Genomic DNA, 26,446 nt, shown 5'->3' with positions numbered 1-26,446 from the left:
GTACCACCTTATGCTGTGATTCGTCACAAGGGCTTTTTGGTGGAGGCATAGGTTGGCCTGAAATGAGGATAGGGCAAGTGTCGCTGACGCCAAGCTGTGCGGAAAAGGGCGTTTGAATTTCTCGTTTGCACGAACTCAATCAATATGGTCCCAGCCAGAAGGGCTGTGTCATAAGACTGTGGAAAAAAAGTGTTGTTGGTTTTCACAGTATTAAGAAATAGGGAATAAATTTTATGAATTTTTTTTTTATTTGAGATGGCAAGCTCCATTGAGTGACAGTTAATGGTCTGGGCAAGTAGAAATAGCCACCGCTGCGTGGGAAAGCAAGTATGTGTATACTTATGCATGCGTACGTGTGTGGACTTGTGTATTTTGGCCGCTTAAAATAATACATCTTCATTTATGGAGGAAAGAAAAGCATGTTAAGATATTTATATTTTATGAAACTGAGGCCTTTTGAGAGTCTCCTTTGTCACTGTTGGCTTGCTCCAGAGTGTCCTTAGTAAGCATTAGCATTCCTGGACTTTCCCGTTCCCAGAAATCTACATTTTCACAGGATGAGATTGTCAAAGGCCACTTCACTCCTACTCTTTGCTCCCAAGCTTGCTTTAGGCGGGGAGAGGTTAATGATAGAAGGCCTTGGTTATAGGTGATACAAACACTGAGGAATTTAGAAAGCCCATTGCTCTCTGCTAATGGCTGCTAAGACATGTCTAGCTTTCCTCCTCTTCTATCTGTCTCTTTTTGGCTAACCTTTCCTCTCAGTTCTGATTTGTGGCAGGGAGTTGAACGCGAGCCACATCCAATTCCAGCTCCCATGCCAAAAATATTGTTCATCAAATGTTGTCACTCACCGCACAGGGGGTAGCCTAAATGCTGACGTCCAGTATTGCCTCTTGTCTCTTTTGAGAAGTCACAGAGGTCTCACTTTTGTACACGAGGTTACTTCAATGTTCTTTGCAGTATTACCGCCTCTGTGCCAAACATACGAAGCCTATCATTAGACATTAGGTTTAATAACCAAACACACATTGAATCCTAACTTTTATTCCAGAAGTCTGTTATATGCGCCATGAGTTTTTCAGTCTGCACATGCTTTGTGTTTTCATGGTTCTGGATTTTGCTGTGAAAGGAAATACTAATTTAAATGTTCTGCATCTCTTCTCTTTCTCCATTTGACTTTTATTTTATTCTCCCATTCTTTACCTCTAGTATGGGGATGTTTTGAATGTGATTGTATCGACTAAGAAGAAAGGAAGCGCTGTGGTTGAATTTGCAACTGTGAGAGCAGCTGTAAGTACCTAACTCTCCCCCAGTCAGTGTCCTCATTCTGTTTGTTCAATAATGAAAATCTTTTCCAAAGCAGACATTTGCATAGAGCCACATTTGTTTACCACTCACTTGCCTCAAAGTCTCAGGTCACCTGGTGAGTTTGATTGTAACTAAAAATGACACCTGTCATTGACTTCTCAGCCTGAAGACGATTCCTGCGACTCAAACTGATGTTTCAGTCATTCTGTAGTGTAGAGATCTCTGTTGATGGGAACCATTGGACGGAAGGACTTGAGCTGATTCATTGTTCCACACTGTCTGGATCCTCAGGCCCTCTGTCCGTATGGTTTACTTTTTTGTTGTGGCTTCCTCACCGCGTCATGTGGTTTCCCTCCAGAGAACATGTCTGCCAGTCTACAGGGATCTGGGCACAGGTTGTGTGGTTTTCTCCCTGCCCATATCCAGGACCCAGTCTCGCTCTGGGAGTCGTCCCAGTTACAATCCACCTTTTGTCTTTGTCTACATGTGTTTTTCATATGTTTATTATACCAACTGTCCCTGTACAAGGTGTAAGATAGACACAACACAAATTTGACAGTTATTAGAACAAAAAGAAAAGCTTTTGTGTCTTAATAAGAATTCTGTCAGAAAAACCATAAGATGATCCACTTTTGTGTTTCTCAGGAGCTCGCAGTAAAGAATGAAAGTGGCCTGAGTGAAAACCCCTTGAAGATTTTGTGGCTTGAAGGACAACCTGAGGTTATTGCCCCAACATCTCAACCTGGGCAGTTCATGTCACAGGTACCAGTATTACCCGAAAATGCATTTTTTTCCCCTCCATCTCTCATAAAGCATGTCGGCCCTATGTTACAAAATCTTCCCATGTACACAGCTTCCAACACAAATAGTATTGCCTAAACACTGTCCCAGAAAGAGAGGTATGTAAACCTTCTGAGGTTTTATTTTCGTATCAGTGGTGCAAATATTGCCACAGTGCTTCGTCTGGCCTAGAACAACGTGTTTGGTTAAATAGACCTCAGTTTATTTGCTTTGGAGTGGTGAGGCGCTGGCCCGGCACTGGCCCAAAGCCCCTGGTTGGGACGCTCATTAACAAGCCTGACCTGGGAGACCCCAGGAATGCTAGAGTTTCGTATAGCAACTCAGAATGAGCAATGTGCAATAATGGTAGTCTGGCACGTGAGACTGACTAAAATGTCTGTAATAGGTCCCAAGGGATCCTGTGTCTTTATTGCTATCGATGATAAAATAGTTGTTTTGGTTTTTTTTTTAGATTTTATACCATTTTATAATTATTGAGCTGAATATCTCTGGGTGTTTTCTTTGGGGGAAGTGGTTGCTCACTTTGAATTTTAGGAATTAACTTTTTTGCAGACCACAAGTTTGCTGCACAAAACTTTTTTGTGAAAAACTTTTGCTTTTGATGTGTTGCCTCTTGTGATTTGGAAATCACAGTAGTCTGTCTCGCAATGTCGACTTTTTTTAATTGATTTTGCACGCCTAATATTTTGGCTATCGCTGCCAGCACACATACAGACACCAAAGGCACGTTAACTGTTTATGGCCAAGAATAATATAATTTCAGCCATGTCCACTGAGAATCTACAAAGTTTTTCTTTCTTGTCATTAGATTGGTATGAAGTAATGTTTTTTTTCCTGCAGTATCCATTTTACTTACTCCTACGTTCTTTTTACCACGATCTTTTACCTGTGAGGGATTACAGATCAGTAAAGACTCTTTCCACTTGTCCACATCTGTGTCTCCAGAGCTGCTGAACTGGCTTTCACCCCTCAGCCCAGTGCAGTCTCAGACCTCTTGACAAGGCTAGCATGTGAGGCTGAGCCTGCACACTGGGATTTGTCATACTAATCTCTTTAAATGTTATTATGGTAACCCTGTTTGCCTTACAGATATCCAAAGCTGATCGCTTCATCTTTTTTTTTCCATCCTGCCCCCAAAAATGAAAACAATACAATGGCTGGGTTATTTTTGCATTATCCCTTAGTGAGGATATTTCTTGCTTAAGAGGCCCCACATGACATAATGGTTTAACCAGTGTAGATATTACTAATGTTGTTCCACATCTGGCCTGGGGTCAGTGGACATGGGGGGTCATTTGAGAAAGAGAGACAGAGGTAATGAGAAGCCAGAGCCTTGGAGGTCCATCTCCTCGGTTTCTATCTGAAATCTAAAAATCAGATCCCTCTCCTGTTGTCTACCTTTCCATTGCTCCTACACACCAGCCAGCTGCAATCACATTGGAGCAGCTTGGGCAAGAATTTGCTTTTTTAACCTCATCAATCCAAACATTATGCTCAGAGAGTCCAGAGTCTCACTACAGGGAGCTCCGAGACGCAGACAGAGTATGACTTCAGCCTTCATATTTCAGTTCCAGCTCTGCTGGGCTTAATAAATTAATCTGGGGCCAATGTGAAGGGCAAACAGAGTGTAGGATTCACACATACAAAAAAGCTTCCACAGGTCCAAAAAACATATTGATGGCAAAAATTATAATTTAACAGCACAATGTTTGGATCCAACATAGTTTTTAGTCATCAGGCATTGTCAAATAACCATCTCCAAGCAGAACAATTTATATAGACACAAACACATTCATCAGTCAGCTGTTCGCATTCGGCATGATTGAGAATCAATCTGCTCTCAGACTGGACCAATCAGAGCAAAGCTGGTTCCAGCTCTGGGCCCAGCTCTGCCCTGATTGGTCCAGAAACGAACATTTCTGAGAGCTATCAGTACAGTGTGCAGATCTTTTGTCTAATTTATGCCAATGTGAATGGCCTAATGAAGTGGGGGCCACAAATTCCCCTTGAGGATCCCCTCAAAGTCCAGAGACCTTGAATATTACTAACTATACCATGGTATGTGATATTTTCACTCCTTTCACGGACAGACACTGAGGAGACCTGTTGAACTGTTGGCTCTGTTTTTGTTCTGCCTGTCCAGAAAGCTGATATGACATGATTTATAACTGGGCCCCCACTGTATTCACACAGTTTTTCTCACTGTGGATATTCAAAAAATCAAAATAGACCTTGTGTGAAATTGCTCCCCACGCTCCTGACTTATTTCAGACCTCTCTTTTGCAAAAGTATCTAGTTTAATCTTCACTTCTTTGTTTTTTCTTTACCCTTTGACACAATAAACTGTCAGCGTGAGAGAATAGGAAATGGGCAGAAGTGCTTGAGTCGTTCTCATTAGAGCAAACATTGCTCTTAACTGTGTATTGTAAACAGTATCTAATCTCAGTGAATCCTGAATGAGTCATGGTGCCTGAATGAACCTGAAGTAAAGATAATAAACAGTTGTTCTATCTTAATTATGGCCTGTGTGGTAACAGAAACAGTGCAGGGCTCTGATACTGCCCATCTAAGTGCAGTGTCTATGGGAGCTGTAAACAGTTGCTGCATCAAAATATAAATTCACATGTGTGGCTGACTTTATGGATTTCACAGAGTCTGATTAATGATTCCTATATGACCCCCCAGACTGTCTATCTAACCATCTGCTTTGTCTTTTCCAGATGTAATGTTTGTGTCTCAGTAGATGCAACGGCATCATTAATCACTGTGTCGTGATTCATGCTTCATTGCATAGTTAGCTTACCATATTATTCAAAGTGAATCTGTTGTAAAGGATTTAAAATTTGAGCTTTCTACGCCTGCTTCTTCCATCTAGAGAGTCATTTCAGGCTTGTCACGACACAAACCAGATGCAGCGGATCAGCTATTCTGGGATTGTTTTTCCAGCCCGCCGCTTTGCCAGTGCTTGAAAAGTGTACTCTCACCTAAAATAGCCCCTGAGTCTGGAGGAGACGCACTGTATGTGGCCATGCTGTTGGCATAATCAACCCTGGCCTGACCCTGATAACAGAGCTGTGTGCTGGAGACCAGCAGGCTTCTGTATATTGTTATGATCACACCCAAAATGAGTTGTTGTTGTGTTATGCCCAAATCATGTGTATTATAACAGAAGTTAACCTTTGTGGATTGGCTCGGCCCTGACCATTTATAGCTTGATAATATGTTCTGACATGGTACAGACAGCAGACACAATATCAGTATCACAAAACCCCCTTTTGTGTGTGAACCAATGTTAAATCATCATCAGAAAAATATGGTTATTTTAGCAGCATCAAGTTGTACTGTGAATTCCAGACTACTTCTAGCAGAAGGACAAATCTCTTATTTGCTAAAACAATATATTTAGTTTTTTAGTTTGTACCTGACAAAATAAATAAGTCATAAATGCTACTCTTTAGTGAGATGACAAGGTTTCTTGGTATTTTGTATGACAGTTTAGACTTTTGGAGGGAGAGAAGTGGTACCAGATGTGATAGGGATACTTCACAGCTCGGCCAGTTTGTGCAGCGCAGACAAGATAATTTGTCTTCAATTACAGGCTCTTTCTTCTCGCATCAGTCATGTGGCTGAACACTTGTTGAGCTTAACTTCATGTGATTCTTCACACTGAGAGCTTATAGCAGCCAAGGACTCTTGTCTGCAGGGAGGCTTTTTCCAGAAAAAAAAAAGTTCAGTTTTGAAGGTTATAATGAATGAGCAATGAGCAACATGAAAGTACATGCAATACCAACAATTGTTGGTATTTGTTGTTTTGGGTTTTGTTGTGTTGTCATAAGTAGGGATGCACCGAAAATTCGACCACCGAAAATGACCCACATCACCGAAACAACACGGACAAGACAGAATTGTCATGACGCAAGCAGGAAGTGCAGCCAGCATCTGGATAAGAGTCAACATGTCTGCGGTGTGGATGTATTTCAATATATTGTAGCAGACGTTATTTCGTTAATTGCGGCACTGAGGCGTCTTTTAAGTAGGGATGCACCGAATATTCGGCAACCGAAAGTATTCGGCCGAATATTGCAAAAAATGCCACATTCGGCTTTCGGTGAAGGGACCGAATAGTGGCGTGACGCAATTAATGCAGTGAAACAACGTGCGCGGTGATCTGGCCAGGGTTGCTGATTCTTTTCTCATGCACACACAGTAAACCCACGATGCAGGATATAGGAAAAACACAGGCAAGAAATACATCACACTGCTCTTTAGCGAAGCCATATACTCTCTAAACTACGGCGTCTCACACATGCGAGGTGCGTTCAATGACCGTCGGAATGACTATGATGCGTTCAAAAAATGGAAATTCATCGGAAATATAATAAAACTAAATAGTATTCCTTTCAAGACCAAATTAACAGTGATTAAAACAACATGGGCTTTCTAACAGTATAAATGAAATAATAATTATACTAACTGGAAATTCTACTGGAATATTTGAAGGATATTAAATAAGCATTTACTTTCTTTGAAAAAAACATGTCTACAAATTTATTCTAGGCTATTTATGAAATAGTAAAAAAATAGTGAAAAATTTAACAACCGCATTTCATATTTGGTTTCGGTATTCGGCCAAAAATTTTCATTTCGGTGCATCCCTAGTCATAAGTTAATGTTTAGTAGCACAATCGTTTATTTCCACAGTGTGTAGTATATGTCTGTTCGACATTTCCCTTGAAAATAAATCAGTGTTTGATTTGTCATTGTCACAGACCGGGAAACACTGTCTGTAATATAAAGTCTTGGTAACTGAACAGCTCTTTCTACTGCTTATCTGGAAAAAGTAGCTAACATAATAAAGGCTGCCAACTTGCAGACACACCCTGGTTAGCCATTAAATGTCACCTCTTTGTGATACAGGTGTGCCTCAGAGCATGTCACACCCAACAACTCAGGAGTAGCTTCAAAGTCCGGTTAACTATAATACAGTACTTTTGTCTCTCCGTGAAACCCTGCTTGACATGCCTGACTAATTTAGGCTTGTGTGGCTTTTCCACCTTGAAATGATATTGTGCTTCTTGTTGTGTTCGATAATCCAAGGCTATAAATTCTCTAGAAACTGTTAAGTATACTGTAAGTGAGTGACAAGGCTTATTGCCTCCGCAGTGGCTGCTGACAGCTAAAAAGCCGAATAAATGTCTTGTCCATCAGGGTGTGTAAACAGTCTCATATGAGCTCTCTTAAAATGTTGACACGAGCAGTTCCATCCACAAAACCACCATTCGTGGAATTTTTAACATATTTGTCTTTACTTCACAAAAATTCAAAAGAGTACATTTTTCAATGCAAAAGAATGTTTCACAATGTGTTATTGTCATAACATATACAATAAAAGGGGCAATGATATCCAGTTTAAAATCGGAGATGCCAAAACAGATGTACATTGCAGACGTACCCACAAACATTGCTGTTTCTGTTTGGACATACAGTGAATTCTAAATCTATTGCTAGAAGTGGGACTTTAGTGGTTTGTGTTTTTTGTGGTATGACCCGTGGGGGAACTTAAGAATTCGTCTGGTTCTGGGTCTACCCCACAGCCTTTCCTGGCAACCCCCAGCTAAGGCACAGACTGAGACTCTGTCCTGACTCTTCAGATCCGAGGAAAGTGCCCCTCAACTGTCTTGCATGATTGTCACGCAAAATGCGTGCTCGGATATACATCCATGCGTGTTTCCCTTTACTGGCATACAAGCATGTATTTTTCACATGTCAGGGGTTCTATTTGGTCAGAAGGTAGTGTTTAAACCCTCATCAAGACTTTTGCTGCAGTAATGGATGTCTCTGGTCCTCCTCCCTCGACACCTCCTGCATATGTGGAAGTATCACGTTACTTTTTACCACTTTCCCTCTCGTGTGCCACTCACCAGAGCATCGGACTCTGATTTGCAGCTAAGAAAACAGCCTGCTCTGAACCTCTTGGACCTGTGGCCTGGCTTGGTTTGCACCCCAACCTGCCACCATTGGCTGGCTTTTATTGGAAGCAGAGCTAAGTGTTTGTTTTCACTGCATTGTTGGGAATGAGAGATGGGGGGTACCTTGGTCTACCTTTGAGTGGGGCCTCTGGGATGCGTGCGGAGGAAAAATTGCCCTCTGCACACAATAGATTGGCAAGCACGCCAAGAGCCAAGACATCACAGCTCGAGGACCTTGGATTCCAGCCGCAGCTTTTCTTTTCTTAAATGCAACACTCTTAAGTCTTAACAGCCGTGCTCAGTGCTGGGCTGTGTGGTTTGAGGGATTACAATAGCAAAGGAGGAAAGTAAAATAAGATGAAAATGTCTAGCTTGGAGTTTGGCATCTGACAGAGTTTAATTAATAACTTAAACATTGTGTCTGCCTCTGCAAGTGGTGAATCTAAGGAGAGAATGTGTACTACAACTAAAACTGTGTTTTCTTTTTTTTTAGTTTAACCTTTCAAATGAGAGATTGTTTACTTTTTAACAAACGCTGTGGACCACGGTGTGGAATTTGCTGTGATTGCTAATTTAAAAAGTGCCATACTGTACCCAGGGATCATAAAATCAAATATCTCTAGTTTATTCACACAATAATCATCATTTTAGGATATTCGTAAAATCAGAGAACCTTCTCACAGAACAGTTCACGTTGCATCTCCTCCCCATATTCCAAACTTAAGTAAAACCTTCCTGCAACGTTTGTTTACTAACTTGTCTAGTTGTGTTTGTTCATCACCTGAAGAACATCATCTAGGATTGAAGGGCCCAGGTCAAGGCTAAACGAAAAGCCACTGTCCTCGTCCTTTTGCTGTCCAGCAGTTTTATCACAGGTGTCTGTGGAGTCTCCATCCTTGTCTGAACTCACACTGCCTGATCCAGGTCTGCGAATCTGACTAGAAGCAACATTAATTACCCTTTGGTACCCAGAATCTTTTTCCATCTCTTCGTCTCCTTCCTCGCTGTCCAGAAGTGGCAAAGAGCTGCATTTCTTTCTCTTCTGGGATGTATTGTGCTGGTGGCTTACATGCCAGTCGGGGCTCTCCGAACCCTCTGCCTCATCCAGGTTCAGACGCGGGGGCTTGGGTGGTGGTGAGCACGCCATGAAGAGATTCTGCTCACTCTGTGAACTTTGTAGAAGCAGACCATGGCCCATTTTTAAGAAAGACAGGTCTCCAAAGCTGTCTGTATGGGCATCATTGCCAATATGTGAGATGTGGCGGAAATCAGCCAGCGGTAGGCTAATCATGTTGACAGACAACACCTCCCTGCGCTTCCTGCTGGCCCAACGATTAGACGATGGCTTTCTGTACAGAGATGTTCTAAGTGGCATCTTGACAGACCTGTTTGAAATAGACTTAAATGTTTTTATATATCCCCAAAAGTCTTTGTGGCCTTTTTTGTATGTCCTCCTTTGTTTGACAAAAATTCCTTAGGAAGTGGTGAAGCTCAAAAGCATACTGACATCTGCAACAAAACAGAAGAAAAGAGAAATTGTAATTTAACAAATGATTGTCTGAAGTTTCCTGTGAAGTGATTTTCTTTCTTTCTTTTTTATCTACACAGTATTCTAAATCTGTTTTTGATCATCCAGGTTTTCCTCTCATCTTGCTAGAATATGGAGCAGGTCTGTACTTGTGCTTGTCATGTAATTCAGCACCAGATGTAAGTATTGGACCATAACAGACGACTTGATGTGAATCGGCAGCCATGGTTTAGAGATTGCACCTGTTCCACTCGATGCTGATTTGATGAAATTCAGCATTATTTGGCAGTATGTCCCAACAATGCTTTGAAGCTTTCATTTCTAAATATTTACTTTTCAAATCCCCGTTTCTTCCCATAAACCCAGGTGTGGTCTACTGCGTATCCTCTAAAGGAAGTCTATTAGCCTACTTAAGACTTCCAGTAACAAAAGCAACAAAAACAAAATGCAGACTCCCAAATGGTTTTACCGTAACTTCTGTCAGAAATCATGATGATAACTTCACTTCCGAACACATGTTTATGATTTTGCGAATAATACAAATAGCTGGGATGCAGTCTGTTTATTTTGCTGTGGTGGATTTCTGCTTTGACTCTAGATGTTCAGGTTCATAAAATGAAATATTTTACTCTATGAATAACATCACACTATAGGCATTACATTTCAAAATAAGTTTTACGTTTTGTAATGTAGTTTGGGAATTCTATGTTATTAAAATTTCACTCTCGCAGCAAAACTTAAAAGGAAACATCTTGGTCAAAATGAAAACCATGCCGTAATACTTGAAATGAAAGTCAAACAAAACAAAAATAAAATTATTTAGCATTCCGTGACCTGTAATCATTTTATTGAGTAAAACAGAACTCAGTTCATCAATGCTGGCACGTTGATGAGATAATCTGCTCAGTGTCTGTGATTTTACGGTCTCCCAAACAGCTTTGCCCACATTAGATCTATGTTCGTGACTTGAAACACTCACTCTGTAAATTTGTAACCCACTACAGCAAACAGGTTTTGTTGGCCTGTAAAGGTTTTACCGGCACTTTAGTAGCAGCGGGAGACTGCAGAGCGTGGACACAACAGCATTCCTTTCCAAACATGTCAGTTTGGCCAAGGAGGAGTTTTAGGATTTCAGCCATGTATCATGTTCAGGAAACACTTCATGGCCAAGTAAAAATTAAAGAAGCCCATTAAAACAGATTGGCCAAAAAACTTTTTTTTTAAATGATCTTCTTCAGTGCTGCCATAAATGATCCAGCTTTGACACAGATGAGGAATCCGTCCGATTAAAAACTTTAACCGCAAGTTGCAATTGATTTCAAGATGTTTCTTTTAATGCGGTTGTTTGTCTTGTAGGATAAATAAGAATAGAATAGATCAAGATTGATTAGTTTGTTCTTACCTGTCTTGCTGAGCAAATCCAGGATATTTGAATCCCACACATGCACACACGTCTCTGTTAGGAAACTAGGCAGCGTCTACCTGCACACCCTCACAAACTGATCTTTGACATGATGGGGCTTGTTCAACTGTTCCAGGGAAGACTGCATTATACAGAAAAACAGAGTCATGTTGGAATGGTATTTCCATGTGACACAACCAAGTCAACTGTTACATTAAGCATTAAACTCCCAAGAGAATGTATCTTACCTTTGTCTATGCTGCTGCTTAGATGAGGGTTTACAGTTCTTGGACATCTGATCCTTTTTTTTTTTTTTTTAAATCTTTGCAATGCTAATCCTTCCAAGTGTAAAGTCCCTCTTGCATTGTAGACCTCTCCAGGTGTGTCGCTGGTGAAAGTCTTCTTTTGCCAAGGAGATAAGCCAGGTGAGGTCAGAGTACAAGAGCAATAAGGCTTTCAGGTGCAGCCTTTTTGTCAGTTTCTTTTCCTTAAAGGTTTAGTTCATATTTGCAGTCATCCACCACAAGAATGGTTGCCAGCCATCAGATGACATCATCCAGGTAGTGATGTAAGTTGGCTTTTTAGTCACAAGTGTTAAACTAAGTCCTGCTGGTTGGTTGGCTGCACCCATTACCTGCGAGACAGTGGGCGTAAAGCGGGAGCTACTGCTTTAACTCCTGTTATATTGAAAAAGACTGCAATGTGGGAAAACATCCAGAGGTGCACTACTCATTTCAAGAGGTGAATGTGTTTGAGAGAGGGGATGTGTGAGAGAGGCTGAGTTTGAATAGGTTAGTGAGTGTGCAACAGGTTGTGTTTCAGAGTGTGTGTGCGTGTGTTTCATAGATTGCGTGCTTGTGTCTAAAAGGAAGTCACAGTCAGTGAACAAACAGCTCAGTCACCCAGAGGAGGGGGTTAACTGATCTCTAATCTCGTTGTCATTGTCCCTCTGCTCTGCTGATTTCCTAAATTTCCTGCTTACTGTTGGTTTGTCTAAAGCCCCGGAGTACAGCCCACTCCACAGGCCCTTCTGCCTGACTGGAGGCCTATAGCTCCTCTAAGTAATCAAAGCATACTATTGCACACAGACATGTATGTACAGGCAGGCTGGGTTGCACAAGAAAGATAACTTGTTGCGGATCCAATTCCCATGCCTCCAGCTTGTTGTTTTTGCCTTTGGAATGCTACAGCATTGCAATAATGAATCATGTGTCCAAACGTTTTTTTAATTTATTTATTATTATTTGAATGCCAAAAGTTGTTGTACTCTCAGAGGCAGTAATTGTTACTTGCGTTAAACATGCCCTTCTGGTTGTCATATGGTTTAAAAAACTATTTAATCTTCTACAACTTATGTCGTAATGTTTTAAAGAGAATATATAAACGCCATCATGCTCTGACAGACGTCTTCCTTTGAACACTGTGCTCCAGGAGAAAGGAGGACAGAGCTGTGGATCCCTTTGTCCAGAGTCAATGCCTCTCCTTAAAACATGCAGGGTGTGAAGGCAAAGGGCAAATGGTATCTTTCACTACTCCTCAAGTTCCTTTCAAATTGATCCAAAAAACAATAGGCGTGCCTCCTGATCCTCTTGTTCTCCCGCTCTGTACTCCAGAGCCAAAAACAGTCTGCAAGACCAGACACAATTACTCACGCAAATGAAATTATCATAACATTTACTCAAGACTGAAACAGAACATTTTTGAGCATTTCTCTTCTGAGAAACCTCCTCCTTCATCCACCTACAGCCACAAAACTGCTTTCATGCTCGAAGATAATCGGGATGAAGAGGTAGTGTTAGCGGTATTTGGGAATGACCTCACAAGACCTGCCGTCTGACCAAGGTTGGGCTCAGTCTGTTAGTTGTGCTGTCATGCTATTTAGCCTGTAGGCTAATGCGTTTAGCCCTAGCTGGATTTCTGTATAAGCCTCTTTTCTAAGGCCCGACCATAGCGGGCAGTGTGGTTTGATGCAGCTATGCTGGGCCTGAAATCTGGGATACTGTGTGTTTTTGTTGTTGCAGGATAAAAAGTGTTTCCAGATATTGCTTTGACTAGCGCTAGAAGCCCAAACTGAGGCTTTGGTGGATATTCCTCTGACCCTTTGTTGTGTGTTCTCCAGCTTCTGAGGCCCTTAGACAGCCATCATTTAGACTAGATTTAAAGCAAGAACGATCTAATTCTTTTATATGAAAAACATTTTTTGGATGATGGCAGACACAGGACACACTGTACTTTGATCAAATTTAGCTTGTAGTACGTCCATGAATTACCCTGGGTATAAAAATCACAAGGCTTCGTTACATGAAATTGGGCAGCCCACTACTCTGTCTGTGTCTGTCTCTGAAACAGATTTCTAGTAGCTTTGTAATGTCCTTTCCAGTGAGAACATCTAAGATTGCATTTGTCATCATCCTAACCATTGTCGTCATTGTTTGTCTCCAAAGTTATGACTCAGTGATGAGCCTTTTGATGCCGCTCCAACAGAAACTTGGCAGTCTGGTCCCTCAAAGCCAGTGAAGACTGTTGCATGACTGCCACATGACAGAGATCTGACACCAGCCAAAATCCAGGTGTTGTGTTATATATACGAAGTTCAGTTAACACATCACGAAGCTTACAGTAGGCTCTAATCAACAAAGTAAGGTCACGTTAGGTCCAACACAGTACGGAGGTGAATAGGCGGCATAATTAATGAGGGATATAAGAGAAATTCCCAATGAGGTAATGTTTGTGGATGCCAAATGCTATAACAGTATAAAACAACTTAATTATTTACACGTTAGGTTTTAGAGAAAAAACGTGTTGTGATGCCTGTTTTTTGTCTTCAAGCGCCGTCCTGTATTGTTAAACATTCGAAATGAGCTAAGAGCTTTGGACTCACAGCATCGGTTTATTTCTCAGAGATACATTGTGATTGTTTTTTTCTGAAAACACTAGTGAGCTGTGGGCGTAAAATACATACTATGTAGCTGCAATATCCTGCGTTTGAATCTGGTCCCCCTCTCCTGTCACTCTAAACTGTCAAATGTCCAATAATTTCCCCCTCCATTGTGTTATATAATGGTAATTTTATACTATAACAGAAAAATCTTCTACTTGTTTTGATCTCTTTGTTGCGCCCACAGACTTATAAAATGTTTAGAGCTCTCCATTTAGTGTTAGCTGGATTCAGTTAAAGAAATGTAATATACGTATGCATAACTCATAACATGCTGTTTTTTTTCCTGCTGAATGTGGGCGGTCCGTGTAGGCTGGGAATGTACTGCTGTGTCTCCTGGCATTGAATCATTAGCAATTATAAGATCATTGTTGGGATATTTAGATTACTTTGAAGACCGGAGACATGATGTAAACAGCGTGTTTGTTCTGCACATTAACTAGATAAGGAGCCATGTTAACATGGGAACACACACAGAGCACACAGACATTTTCCTTTTTTTTTGTTTGGAACCTTGATTTCATTTTTTTTGCCTGAGCTCTTTTTGACATCTTCAAGGCTGAGACTGCATTCTTACCAGTTCTGTGGCCGCTTTTTGTTTTAATGGGAAATCTGTTGCAATCAGAGGGCTTTTCCCAGAAGGCCAGGATGTGAAAGACATAATTTTGCTTTACAACGATGTTTTGTTGGATATTAAAAAGGCCAACAAAAAAAACCCCCACATCTCCCTATTCTGCAATCCCTGAGGTCATCCATCATAAAGAGAAATGCCAGGGCGCCACGAGTTCAGGTCTTTGCTGCTATTTCTCTTTTTCACTGTTTATTTCCTTTACTTTAACAGTTTCCAAAGGCGCTCTCTGTCTCCATCCAACACGCTTCTATTCTCTCCAATACCGTGACCACGTAGAACCACATTTGATCCACACATACATACACCTACCCCATATCCAGGTTTACCTTTGAGTGTATTTTGCTAAATGTGCACTCCACATGCAGCTACCACTACTTTCATTCAGGCGCTACAGCTACGGCTTTGCATCACATAATGTGAAATATCTGTATTTTACTGACAAGCTTCAGAAATCAGTGATTTCAGCAGCACGCAGTGTCTGTTTCTGGTGCAGCCCGACTTGATGATTTGGTTATTTTTAAATAGCTGTATTTTACATACAGGAAATATCTTTTTCAGTGTAGTTCACTCATATAAAATAACTGTCACAATCTATGATTGGTAGACTACACGTGCAGAGTTTGTGCTCTCAGACTCTTTTGCTGTCAAATCAAAGGAGGTCTTGTCTCAGAGTTCCGTTCAAAAAACAGATGTTCGCTGGGACACTTGCATGTGAAGGGTTAAATACAGGAAGTCGATTTGGGCCTTAATCTCTATGTAGTGTTTGTTCTTCACTAACAAAAACACTATAATAGACCAGACCTTTGGGGTTTAATGTCTGCCGAGTCTCATAATGAATGATGATTAATCCTGTACCATTTACAAAGCTTGAGTTTTGTCTGCTGCGGAATTTCACCTTGGCTCCAGTGTTGCATGTGCAGTACCCCTTGCCCCACTGCCTGTTTGTTTGAGTTAGCAGGAGTGCTCAGGCACCCACACATACACACACACACACTCATGCTCGCACACAAATGATCTCTAAATAAGTGTTCGCCTCTCATAAATCACCTTCTCCACGGCACACGCACACGCACTACGCCACCACACACACTCCAGATAAATAGTTCCTTGATTAACTTCACCAGAGTGCATTAGAGGCAGAAATGTTAGCCCGAACCACAGAGTAGGCTTGTTAAGAAAAAGCCATTTCTTCTCTTGGCAGCAAAGAATCCCTTCTTGGCTCAGTCACTTTCTCTTTAGAGCTATCTGTTGGCTTGCTGCGTTAATGAGTAATCCACTTATCGAATACAAATTGGTAACCTCTCAGGCTGCAAGGTCAGGACATAATAAGCATGAAATGGCAAGTATTTCAAGTAAAAATGTTTTAAAAGTCACTACAGTGTAGTTTCAGTTTCCAAAGAAATGCAATCAGCCAAGAGGCACTGTTAAACCAGATGTTCTGGGAGAGGTGTTAACTTTAAGCTTTTAATATCCAGTTAAATACTTTGATGGATTCCTCGTTTATCAGGTTGCTGCACTAGCATGTGCTTGTCATATGTCCCAGTTTCTTATTCATTTACATTCACATTTGCATGTTTGGCCAGGCTGGGTAAGAAACTATACTAGAATTGTCAACAGCAATGTCAGTACATAACAAAATGATCATCAGCTCCGTACTTTCTGAAGAAAAATAGCGACTTCCACTCAGGTCACAAGGAGACAATATGAATGGGACAAAATGATGTGAATCATATGCTGTGGCCTTAAGATCTCAGCACTGTTAAAAAAAAGGAAAAAGTTTTGGAGGTTGTTGACTGATGTGTTAGACATGTCTGCACCACTAGAATTAAAAACAAAATATGGGAATAATTTTTAGAAGAGGGCCGTTCTTCCCTCCAGTAGAGTTGCAGACAGCCAACATGCACTGAAGTTGTTCTGGTGGCTTGTGGATGTCCAACACCTTACTGAGACTTTATGTTGGTTTGGCTTTAGATTTGTCTGCTATGAATTTGTGTCCACAAATCTTTTGCCTGTGCCTAGTGACAGTCTCACTCGTCTCCTCACTTGTGCTCACACACTTACAGACTCACACAAACGCACATTAAGGAATGGTGTAATGGTGCAGCTGATCCGACAACTTGTGCCAGGGAGAAACAGTGGCCACCTGCGCTGCGTGTTACCTCCTGCTGCGTGTGGGAAGGAGTGTGAGAGCGTGTGTGCGTGTCTGTGTTACACTGCCTGACTCACAGCATTGGTGGTATTCATGATGTCATTACTGGCCTGGGGTCAGGCTGGGGTGTGTTGTTTGGGGGCCAAGCCATACACTGATGTCACATAGCTAATCCTCAGCTTGTTTGTGTGTGTGCGCATTTTTACTACCATCCTACTTCTCTGCGGTGGCCTTGTGCCCTCCTCTCTTGGCTTTGTACGGGGGCCCATTGTTTGTGTTCTGTGGTTTTCCTACTCACCCTGGGCCCCAGTGTTAGTGCAACACACGCACGCACAAGCATATATACGTACACGGCCAAGTGTTTAGTTACAGAGTGATGCACTGGCTAAACATGTACACTGTAAGTTAACACCCCGGGCAAGGAAACATCCCTCATCCTGAGAAGAAATGCGTCACACTGCCCATAAAGCACCTGCTAATGCTCAGAATTCCCCTGAATCATTAGCCTGGTACAGGCCGCCTGTGACCACACCGGGTAGAGGATAGGTCAGACCAATTCTGACTGATTTTTCCAGGTGCAATTCAGGGTAATGGCCAATAGAGGGCAGGACAGAGTGGAGATATAATATGTGCTGAGGAAGAGTTGAGCATTTCAAACCAGCCTGCCTGTATACTTACTTGTGTTTTGTTTAATTTGAAGATGCGAGAGTTGTTTATTTACCTAATGGCGTTCGCGTGATGTTTCAGAGTTACGTGTCAGACGAGGGCTTGAGCTCATATTACTGGAATGATAATAGCAGCTTTCCTGAATCCAGGGGCGGGGTGGAGGGCGGAGGTGGGGGGGATAACTTCCCCGCACAGACCCTCTCCTCTCTTCTTCCTCCATACTTACCCCCTTTCTCTTAGCACACCGATGCTGGAGTCCCCGTGATGTTTTCCAGATGCCTTAGCTCAGCGAGCGCATTGACAAAAACCTACCTCTCCCCTTCCAATCGCTCTCACTCGCACACTCCGTCAGTCTTTCATGCACACACTCTCCTTCAGCTCACTGTCTTGTTAAGTGGACATTTCCTTGGCCCAGCAGACTTCCTGGATATAATACTATAAAACAATGGCTTCATATGTGGACACATGGCCTCCCTCCCCTTTAATACAGGATGATGATCTCTGTAAGTGCATGTGTGTGTGTTGTCTCCCTATAAGTATGCACATACTGTAAAAACATCATCCTAGGTGCTGTAGACTCCGTCTTCTTGTGTGTGCTGGCCTGTGTGTGGCATTTGTGACCACACAGATCATGACCTCTGGGTTTATGTTTGTGTGCAGATGTGTTCTGATCTGCTTGATTAGCCATTAGCCCTTCACTGCCCTCTCTGATTCCTCCTACAATAAAAGAATCTCTCGCTATCGCCGTCCAAGCCCAAGCCCTTCAAAGAAATCACACACGCACACACACAATGATACCCCGGGCGGCTGCCAGGCTTAATCCCAGACCTCATTTTGGGGTTTAATGACCTCAGGCAGTGGAATTACCCTGTCATAGTCCCTCTGCGGGTAGCTGTCTCATGCGTGTTCACCCTGCTGTCATGCCGACGGTAACTGAGATGAGACCATATGTCCAAGTCCGCCTCTCCTCCGCTGTGCACTCACAGGCCCGGTTGTGAAAACAAACACACGCTGGACGGTGACAGTGTTGTCATTCGCTCCATGCACTGCCCCCAAGTCTCTGTTGTCATGACGTAAAATACAGACACGTTGACATCTCTGTGACTCCCTGCCAGTCAAATGACTCATTAGAAATGTTCCTTGAATATTGTTTGAAGGGCCATTCCACTGCTTTTACCCAAATTCAGTTTACTTGTCAGGAGTACTACACATCCCGTGACTGCAGCTGATGTGATGTCATCAGCTTTATCTCACTTTAGGATTGGAGACAAACTGAAGGTGTAGAGTCTGAAAGACATGAGGTCAGAGTGACAAACGAAAAGGTGCCAGTGGCTGTCTTATGGGAAATGCAAGCTTTGGTGGTTGACCCACACTAGCAGCTGAAAGTCGGGGTAGTTTCAAGAAAGTACAAAAGACTGATGTAAGGATAGAAATATGTTTTTTTGTACATTGTCAAGGTTTTGTGTTTGTTTTGCTTTTCATGTTGCTTCGCAATATGAAGTAAAACTGCAAATAATTACTCAAGTGAATGTTTTCTCAATTAATTGATTTTCAAATGGTTGTTTTGTCCAAACAAATAATTTCTAAAGTTATTCAGTTCACATTGAATTAATGAAATTTAACATCATTTGGTTTGGAAAACGACCTGGACCATTAATCTATTATCAAAAAGTGAAAATGTAGAAAGTGCTGACCAAGCTATCTATTAATCAACTGGGGCTTTTCTTTTTGTTTGCAAATCTTTAAAAAAATAATGAATGAATAAATTTCTGGGCTCAGATATTTACATTACTGCCTTATTTTGTCTGTAACACAGAAAGAACACAGATTTGAGATTGAAGATGAAATGATGTGCAGTGTTCTCTTTGTTACCTTGTTTGACACCGTATACCTTTCTGTCTCTCGTGCAGGGCGCCCTGACAAATGAACGTGACTATGAAAGCGTGGTGATGATGAGGATGAGACAGGCTGCTGAACGACAGAAACTCATAGAACAAATGCAGAGAGAAGATGAAGAGGACGCTGGGAGGTCATAGCACTGCAGGGGCCAGCTACCGTACCAGACTGCAACACTTTGAAGAATACCGGTTTCAGGCTTTAGTTTCATAAAGCCTCTTAAGTGTTTTGTTATTGTTGTTTTATATGCAATACACTGTAAGACAAAATAAATCTTTTTTTAATGACTAAAAGTAATTTATTTTGCAGTTTTAATCAGCCTGTTATGTAATTTTCTTTTATTGAGAATACAGGATGACTGAGGGAGAGTAGAGAAGAGGGCTCCTGCAGGATTCAGTGTTAAGCTGACTGGTCTCAGAGGCAGGAGTCCTAATACTCAGGCTGCAAGGATTCAGCAGTACTGCACACTATCCAGTGTAATCACCAATGCCTGGATGCCAATGATATTAAGATGGAACTGTAAACAAAATTTAGTCTGTTGGCTGTTTTCTGCAGTAAACTGAGATGAATTAATATTTTCATTTATCATTTACTAGATAATGTTTTAGATTGTCCTAGCAGTTTTTCATGTAATCAACACTGATACATTATTTTGTAAATTATTCTAGATTTACAAGTGAGTATTTAGTCTTTACTCATTGTGCTTTAAAAGAGCCAGAGGGGATTGGCCGTGCAACACCATACATAATCAAAATGGTATAATGATGTAATCTGTATCTGTCAACTATTGTCTGGTTAGCTGTGACAACTCATTACCTCACTATCGTAGTGAACTCGGAGTAATGTGATGTAGTCAGTCCTTGCTGTTGTCTGTGATGACAATCAGTAACTCTGTGAAATGAGTTGAATGAATGAACGTTGTAGCAATCCAAACCGCAGGCCGTGCAATGTGACTATGTGGAAATCATTTTGCCCCAATGTTAAACCAGTAATCAGGCTGAGATAGGAACACTAGGTAGGCTTTTATGAGAATTCTTGTGCCTTCATGTGATGAAAAGTGAAAATACTCTGAAGGCCCTCCATTATAGATCTGATGGTTTCGATGATTGTTCCCTGGGCTTTGTATATAATATACCTGAAGCTCTTCTCCTGGCTGTAGAAGCTTTGGGGACTGCAATTTTCATTTCATAATACTGTTCAGAATCATATAAATGTGGGGTTCCCAATCTGGGGTAAAAGACCCTTGAAGGGGTCTCAATGTGAATTTATCTCAAAACTAAAGAAAAACGTTTCAAATTAAACAAAAATTTTTTGGTTGAACGTAACTGATGAACACACTAAGCCATAATCCATAATCATTCCTGCTGAGATTATATGGATTATAAGATCGATACTACTCACTGTCCATGCAGTAGGAAGCTGTAGCCGAGACAGTTAGCTTAGCTTAGTTCAAAGGCTTTGAATAAAGGGAAAACACTAGCTTGGCTCAGTCCAAAGGTAGACAAAACCCACCAGCACCCTTTAAAGCTCACTAATTAACACTTTTGCCTTGTTTTTTTGTTGTTTTTTTAAAAATCAGATCAAAACCAAACTATGTAAACGACACAACACAGTTTGACAGGTGGTGAGGTGCTGACCTATTTCTTGGCAGGGAGAGGTGACTTTTTGTCACCGCTAGGTTGCCAGACAACTAGCGGAGACTCCAGGAAGTCACTGCTCCCGGCCAAGAAATTGTCTGGCACATAACCCTCCGTACAACCGCATCTGGCTCAAGCTTAAAATTAAATGGACAGACATGAGAGTAGTATCACTCTTTTCATCTGACTCCCAGTAAGTAAGCAAATTGCTTTTTTTTCCTCTTTGCAAAAGCAAAGAACTGTTGCTTTAATCACCAAATGAAAAACTTTCATTTAAAGGAGCTGTACTACTTTCAGTTAAAAAAAAAATCTAAAATGGACTAAAATTATCAACACAATGTGAAGAAATATATTTTAAAAAATGCTAAATAACCCCAGCATGTCCTGTCTCGTAATAGCACTTCGTACCTCAAAAGGCAATAGTGAGTCTCTAGTGTCCAGTCTGCTCTGTCCAATATGAGAGGATGAAGAAGTAGTGCTGCCCCGAAAAGAAGAAACCACGTTTGGTGACAAGGAAAGGAATGTTAGAAATAGAAGTAAATCCAGAGTTAACATTGTTGTTGCTCTGCACTGCTGGAGACGGCTCTTGTCAAGTAAAGTGATAAAGTTTGATTCTGAACTGGTGAGTAAACAGCTGATAGTACTAATGTTTGCAATTTGGTGATAGCTTGTAAAGGTAGTTAATCTTATGCTGTCACTGGCGATCGAAGTTAACAGTTAGCTGTCATTGCATTTCCTTGTGTCTTACAATAAGGGTGGTCACCCCGACCTTTTGGTGACATGCTGCTCCCAATTTGTTTGGAGTATGAATTTGACATACAGCTTCTTTAAGAAGTCCAGAAACAATTTATGAACGTGTGTACCATGTGAATTGCTACACTAAGCATGAACAGTATATGAACATCTTTTTTTCCTTCATACGATGTTGCAGGATTAGGCAAAGCCAAGACTTTGTAGCAATGGGTGTGCTTGTTTTGGGGAAACCTACCCATCTCAGTGTTTCCATTTTTCATACACTTCACCCCGATGGATCCCGTGGACCAGCTTAAATTAAAGAGCATGCCACTTCAAAAACTGTCTGTGTTCTGACCTATGATACTGACCTCAGCAACTTAAGCAAGTTAGGCTTCTATTGTTGTAAGCTGTTTCACAATTAGCTTATGTAACAGATACCTAGTAAATGGTCTGCAATGCTTATTAACGTTATGTTTTTAGAAGTGAAGTGACACGCTAACAATGCATGACCCACATTAAGTCAGACATTACAGTACCAAACTGTTGGCGGTCACCATGAGTTTTGTAAGAACGTCCTCTGACTGTGGAACATCTGTCCATCCAAATTGTCTTATTTTCCTCTCTCTCTGGGGACTATGGTGTAATGGTGTATTTGTGGGCCTGTGTGGCGATGCTTTCTCTTGTCATTGTGTTATTTAGGAGCCACATGGCAGCAACATCCAACCCAGTCATCTATCTCTGTGCAAATCCTGCACTGACTCGCTGTGGCTCTGTTACACAATGTCCAGCTGTGGAGTGGAGTGGAGTGGAGCAGTGTGGTGGGAGACATCTGCTCCTCTCCTTCTGCAAAATCCCCTCATCACATGGTTTTGTTTATGCGTAGCCTTTTTCATATCCCAGCAATTTAAAAAAAAACAAAACAGAAACACACGAACTCTGTCCAAATGACAACAGAGGAAATACAATTACAGGAAACGCATTCACCACCAACCCTGCCCTAAACCCACAGTGGCTTGTGCTGCATGCGAAACAGACTGTGAGGATGAGCCTGTTGAAGGCTCTGTCCTATCAACTATTACAACAGAGCCTTGGTATCTTCATAGTACCTTCTTCTGCTTCCTGCTTTCCTTACATTGTCCAAGTCAAACCTGTCACATTGGTGTGCGCAAACACTATCCGGAATCTCCATGAACTTTGATCATCAGTGCGGAGGTGGAAGCTAAGTCGTGTGAGGCAGCAGGACTGGTAAGAGTTTGGCTGTGAGCTGGCTGGCAAAGTTTCTGGTTTGCGGGTTACTGATCTGGACTGGCCCCAGACATGCGCTGGCAGACCTGGGGTTGTAATGAAACCACCCAGCATTTTTCGGCTCTCACAGGCAGACTCTTGCACTGTGTGCCTGCAGCGTCCCTCTAAGGTGCCACAGAGCTCACAATAATGACTTTTTTTGACATGCAGTTTTAGTTTGTTATATGGATTATCAGAACGCTACATACTGTACATTTTGTCTGTGGTATATCTAATAAGGATTGTAAATTGTTTTGCTTTACTAATAAGTACACAAACAATCCACATCATTACATCATTTAATCATAAGCATATGATACACAAAAACATCTTTACACAGTGCTGTAAGTACAAATCTGTCTAGCATAGTGTTTTATTTACTTGGGTGAGGCCTTTTGCAATTAAATTCGACTGCCAAATGACACATTATCAGCTAAACCGGCCCTCACACTTACGTAAACGGCAAACAATAAGGGCAAAGGGTCTTGTAAAATCTCTGGAATGTAGTTTGGTGTTCCCCTGAAATTGGTGACCTCTATCGAAGGTAATCTGAAACGTTACGTCTGGGATAATCTCAATTTAAGGACTTTCACTTGACAAAGGGTTTATTTAGCTGTCAGTGTGTCTGTGAATGTACAACCAAAGTTTTCAGAGAAGTAGACAAAGTTCTTCATGACGATTCATTCACTCATCCACAGTTAACTCCCAACTAGTTTGTATCCTTATGGAGACACCACACCAGCGTCTGTCCAACCCCCGTCATCGTCAGCACGCGAAAGCCGATCTTCTCCAGCTTGTCCAGCACCAGGCGAGGTGGGTCATCCACATGGTACTCGGAACTAAAATGAGCATAAACCCAAAAGTAATTCCATTTTCCACAGATGTGGGATTTCTCTGCCTTTCAGTAAACTTTGCTTGGAAAGTAGAATGCTGTTAATTGTTCTGGTACTTGTTCACTTCCTTCCACACCTTGGTTCATTTCCCACTAGCATTTGAATCAGATTGCCAATGACAACACTTCCCTGATCTGTATTCCATCAGCCAGAATGGTTTACTCTAAATCTGCAAAGCAGCAGCCTTCCTCAGCCACATTGGAGTCTTTTCCGCCCCCCTCCATGTGACCCGATCTCAGCTCTGTCGTCAATATGTACATGTTAGATGCCAAAATGAAAGAAACACCAGCGTTAAGTGCCTAAATATGGAAATATGGCCCGGTGCGAGCACATTTACAGCACACCTGGGAGTGGATTCTGCATCTGTGTGGAGCAGTGTTGGAACATTTACAGTATAAATGATCAAATCAGAATAAAAATTCACGGCTCAATTCATGGCTCTTCACCCTGTGAGGGACATTTAAAGGTCCAGTGTGTCATATTTAGGGAGAAAAGCGAACATATGCACAACTAAGTTTTTGTTAGTGTATATTCAAAGTAGTCATTGTTTTTGTTACCTTAGAAGCCCTTTATATCTACAGATGCTGTGGTGCCTTATCCATGGAGTCCACCATGTTTAACCCAGAACAGACAAACTAAACACTACCCATGTGTCTGTAAACACATTTTTAAATATGAATGATGGAAATGGCAAAAAAAACATTGATCAAAAAAAGAGCTAATGTGCTTAAACCTTTAATCAGCTGATGGCTGATCAGCTGTTTCAACTTCATCCTCTTGTTTCCAGGGCTCTTTAATACATCCATGATCGCTCCACACAGATCTGATGTAACCTTTCTCACATTAATGCATTAACGAATAACAATGTCAAATTTCCATCATTTTTTTCTGTGTTGTTTATCTGAGGTTCAACTGGTGCTCTTTTAATTTGTCGTACTCTCTTCTGTTTTTTCAACCGGTGCTATCGACTGCTTATCTCAACTCCTAATATTCACAAAACAGTAGTGGATAGAAATATTAATTTTTCTTTTGCCGAATTACTTGAAATTCAGTTACATTTTGTGATATTTTTATTTATTTGGATGGAAACACGTCTATTGGCTCTAGATAGGGTCTTTAGGCACCTTTTGCATCCACTGTAGTAGAGTGAGGCGAGGTGGCTGCGATACTACAACGCTAGATACCACTAAATCCTACACACTGACCCTTGGTGTTTTGATGAAACTCATTTTTACAAATTTGCCTACAAATCCCCCACTTTACCTTCCAGTACTGGCCAGGTTTGATGGTTTACCTTCTACATTTACCACTAAAATAACCCAATTTTTCAATACTCACAAATTGTTTCCCAGCATGGTTGTTTTCCTTGCTCCAAGGTAATTCATGACAGATGGATCAGAATATTCATCTCCCACGTTTGTTGGACCATTCTCCTGTAAGAAGTAATTAAGAACATTAACTGAACAGCTGACAGTTTGCTTAAGATTAAACTGAGAAATTAATCTGTGTGCTGCAATATGCTGTCTGTTATTTGTGAAGGACCTGGCTGCATATCACTGGCTACACCTGTAGCCCTCTGGCAGGTGCGGATCATAATCTCACAGCCTAAAAATAGATCCAATACTCCCGAGGATATAGAAGTAGGTTGCTCTAGTCGTCCAGACAACAATATGAACATGCGCAACATGAGGCCGACAAGTGGGCAACATGTGTTTTTAATTTAGGGCACCATGGCTAAAAAAAAAACAAAAAAACAACAACACAAGGAAATGCAGGCTGCTTTCTCTGCTCGCAGCTTTGTTTGTTGTTTTCCTGCATGCAGAATATCACAGATCAATACATAACTATGATCTACTGCCTATCGTGCGCTTTGTTTCTCTGCCAAATCAATAAATCCCTGAATCTCCAAACTCCAGCGCGTCTCTTCTAAAAGGAGTCATTCACAGATGCGAGGATACACACCAGTCGGATCTGCGTACTGATGAGCATGTAAGGCATCCCTGCTCCCTGGCGATGGGTCGCTTATTCCTCAGGGAATGACCGAAGAGGTTTCTGCACAGACGCGACAGTCCCCCTCTCCAACATGCGCCTCTGCTGACAGCTCTGTGCGGAATGCGGAAACACCCACCGCGGCGGACCAATCACAGCTCGTCTCTCAGCATCTGTCAACAGGTTTTCCCTGCTCGGTGCATGAAAGTCTTGCTCAACTTGATGTGATCAGTAGTTTGTTCACATGAGTAATGTTGACCATGGAACAGAGGAAATGTTTTTTTTTTCTTGCAGAGTTCACACAAATACTTTATCATTCAGTTTTATTTTTATTATTTATTATTTTAATTTTTCACTAAGAATAATACCTCCTCAGTGGCTGGGCAAAGTGTAGCTGTTTTGTCTAGTGTTTTTACCCAAATGGTCCATGGATGTTTGATAATTTCTTACTCAAGACTCATGTGGCTTTAGTTATAAAACAGAACATCTCTAGCTAAATAAAGTATTTTTCTTTTATTCCGCTTCCCCATTCTCTTGGTTTGTGCAAAGAAATACACATTTTTGAGGCAATCAAAAATGTTCTCACTCTGTCCACAAGTTCACCCAGGATACACTTT

The 26,446-nt window shown here is 41.5% G+C and overlaps 2 protein-coding genes and 1 long non-coding RNA gene across 3 annotated transcripts in view; 1 reads left to right on the top strand and 2 right to left on the bottom strand.

Moving 5' to 3' along the window:
- The window catches only part of dnajc17 (DnaJ (Hsp40) homolog, subfamily C, member 17), a 33,691-nt gene extending 14,101 nt beyond the window's left edge, over positions 1 to 19,590 (top strand). Inside the window, exons 9-11 of the mRNA XM_019275177.2 lie at positions 1,213 to 1,293; positions 1,957 to 2,073; positions 19,306 to 19,590. Of these exons, the coding sequence (XP_019130722.1) occupies positions 1,213 to 1,293; positions 1,957 to 2,073; positions 19,306 to 19,431 (324 nt within the window). The 3' untranslated portion in view covers positions 19,432 to 19,590. The remainder of the gene's footprint in view (positions 1 to 1,212; positions 1,294 to 1,956; positions 2,074 to 19,305) is intronic.
- LOC104924784 (uncharacterized) lies at positions 9,468 to 13,576 on the bottom strand. Its single transcript, XR_797161.3, has 3 exons — positions 11,260 to 13,576; positions 11,012 to 11,153; positions 9,468 to 9,590 (listed from the first exon to the last, which is right to left on the bottom strand). It is a non-coding gene; the product is annotated as an uncharacterized LOC104924784 (long non-coding RNA).
- A 3,638-nt stretch (positions 19,591 to 23,228) lies between the features above and the next one.
- gchfr (GTP cyclohydrolase I feedback regulator) lies at positions 23,229 to 25,959 on the bottom strand. The gene is made up of 3 exons (XM_010738240.3): positions 25,803 to 25,959; positions 25,179 to 25,273; positions 23,229 to 23,786 (listed from the first exon to the last, which is right to left on the bottom strand). Exons 1-3 carry the CDS (start codon positions 25,836 to 25,838, stop codon positions 23,657 to 23,659), a joined length of 261 nt encoding a protein of 86 aa, XP_010736542.1. The 5' UTR covers positions 25,839 to 25,959; the 3' UTR covers positions 23,229 to 23,656.
- Between the last annotated feature and the right edge of the window lie 487 nt (positions 25,960 to 26,446).

This window comes from Larimichthys crocea, chromosome XXIV, assembly GCF_000972845.2.
Source record: "Larimichthys crocea isolate SSNF chromosome XXIV, L_crocea_2.0, whole genome shotgun sequence".
NCBI classification, from domain to species: domain Eukaryota; kingdom Metazoa; phylum Chordata; class Actinopteri; family Sciaenidae; genus Larimichthys; species Larimichthys crocea.
Note: the sequence above shows the minus strand (reverse complement) of the source record. Positions and strands in the feature narration are given on the sequence as shown.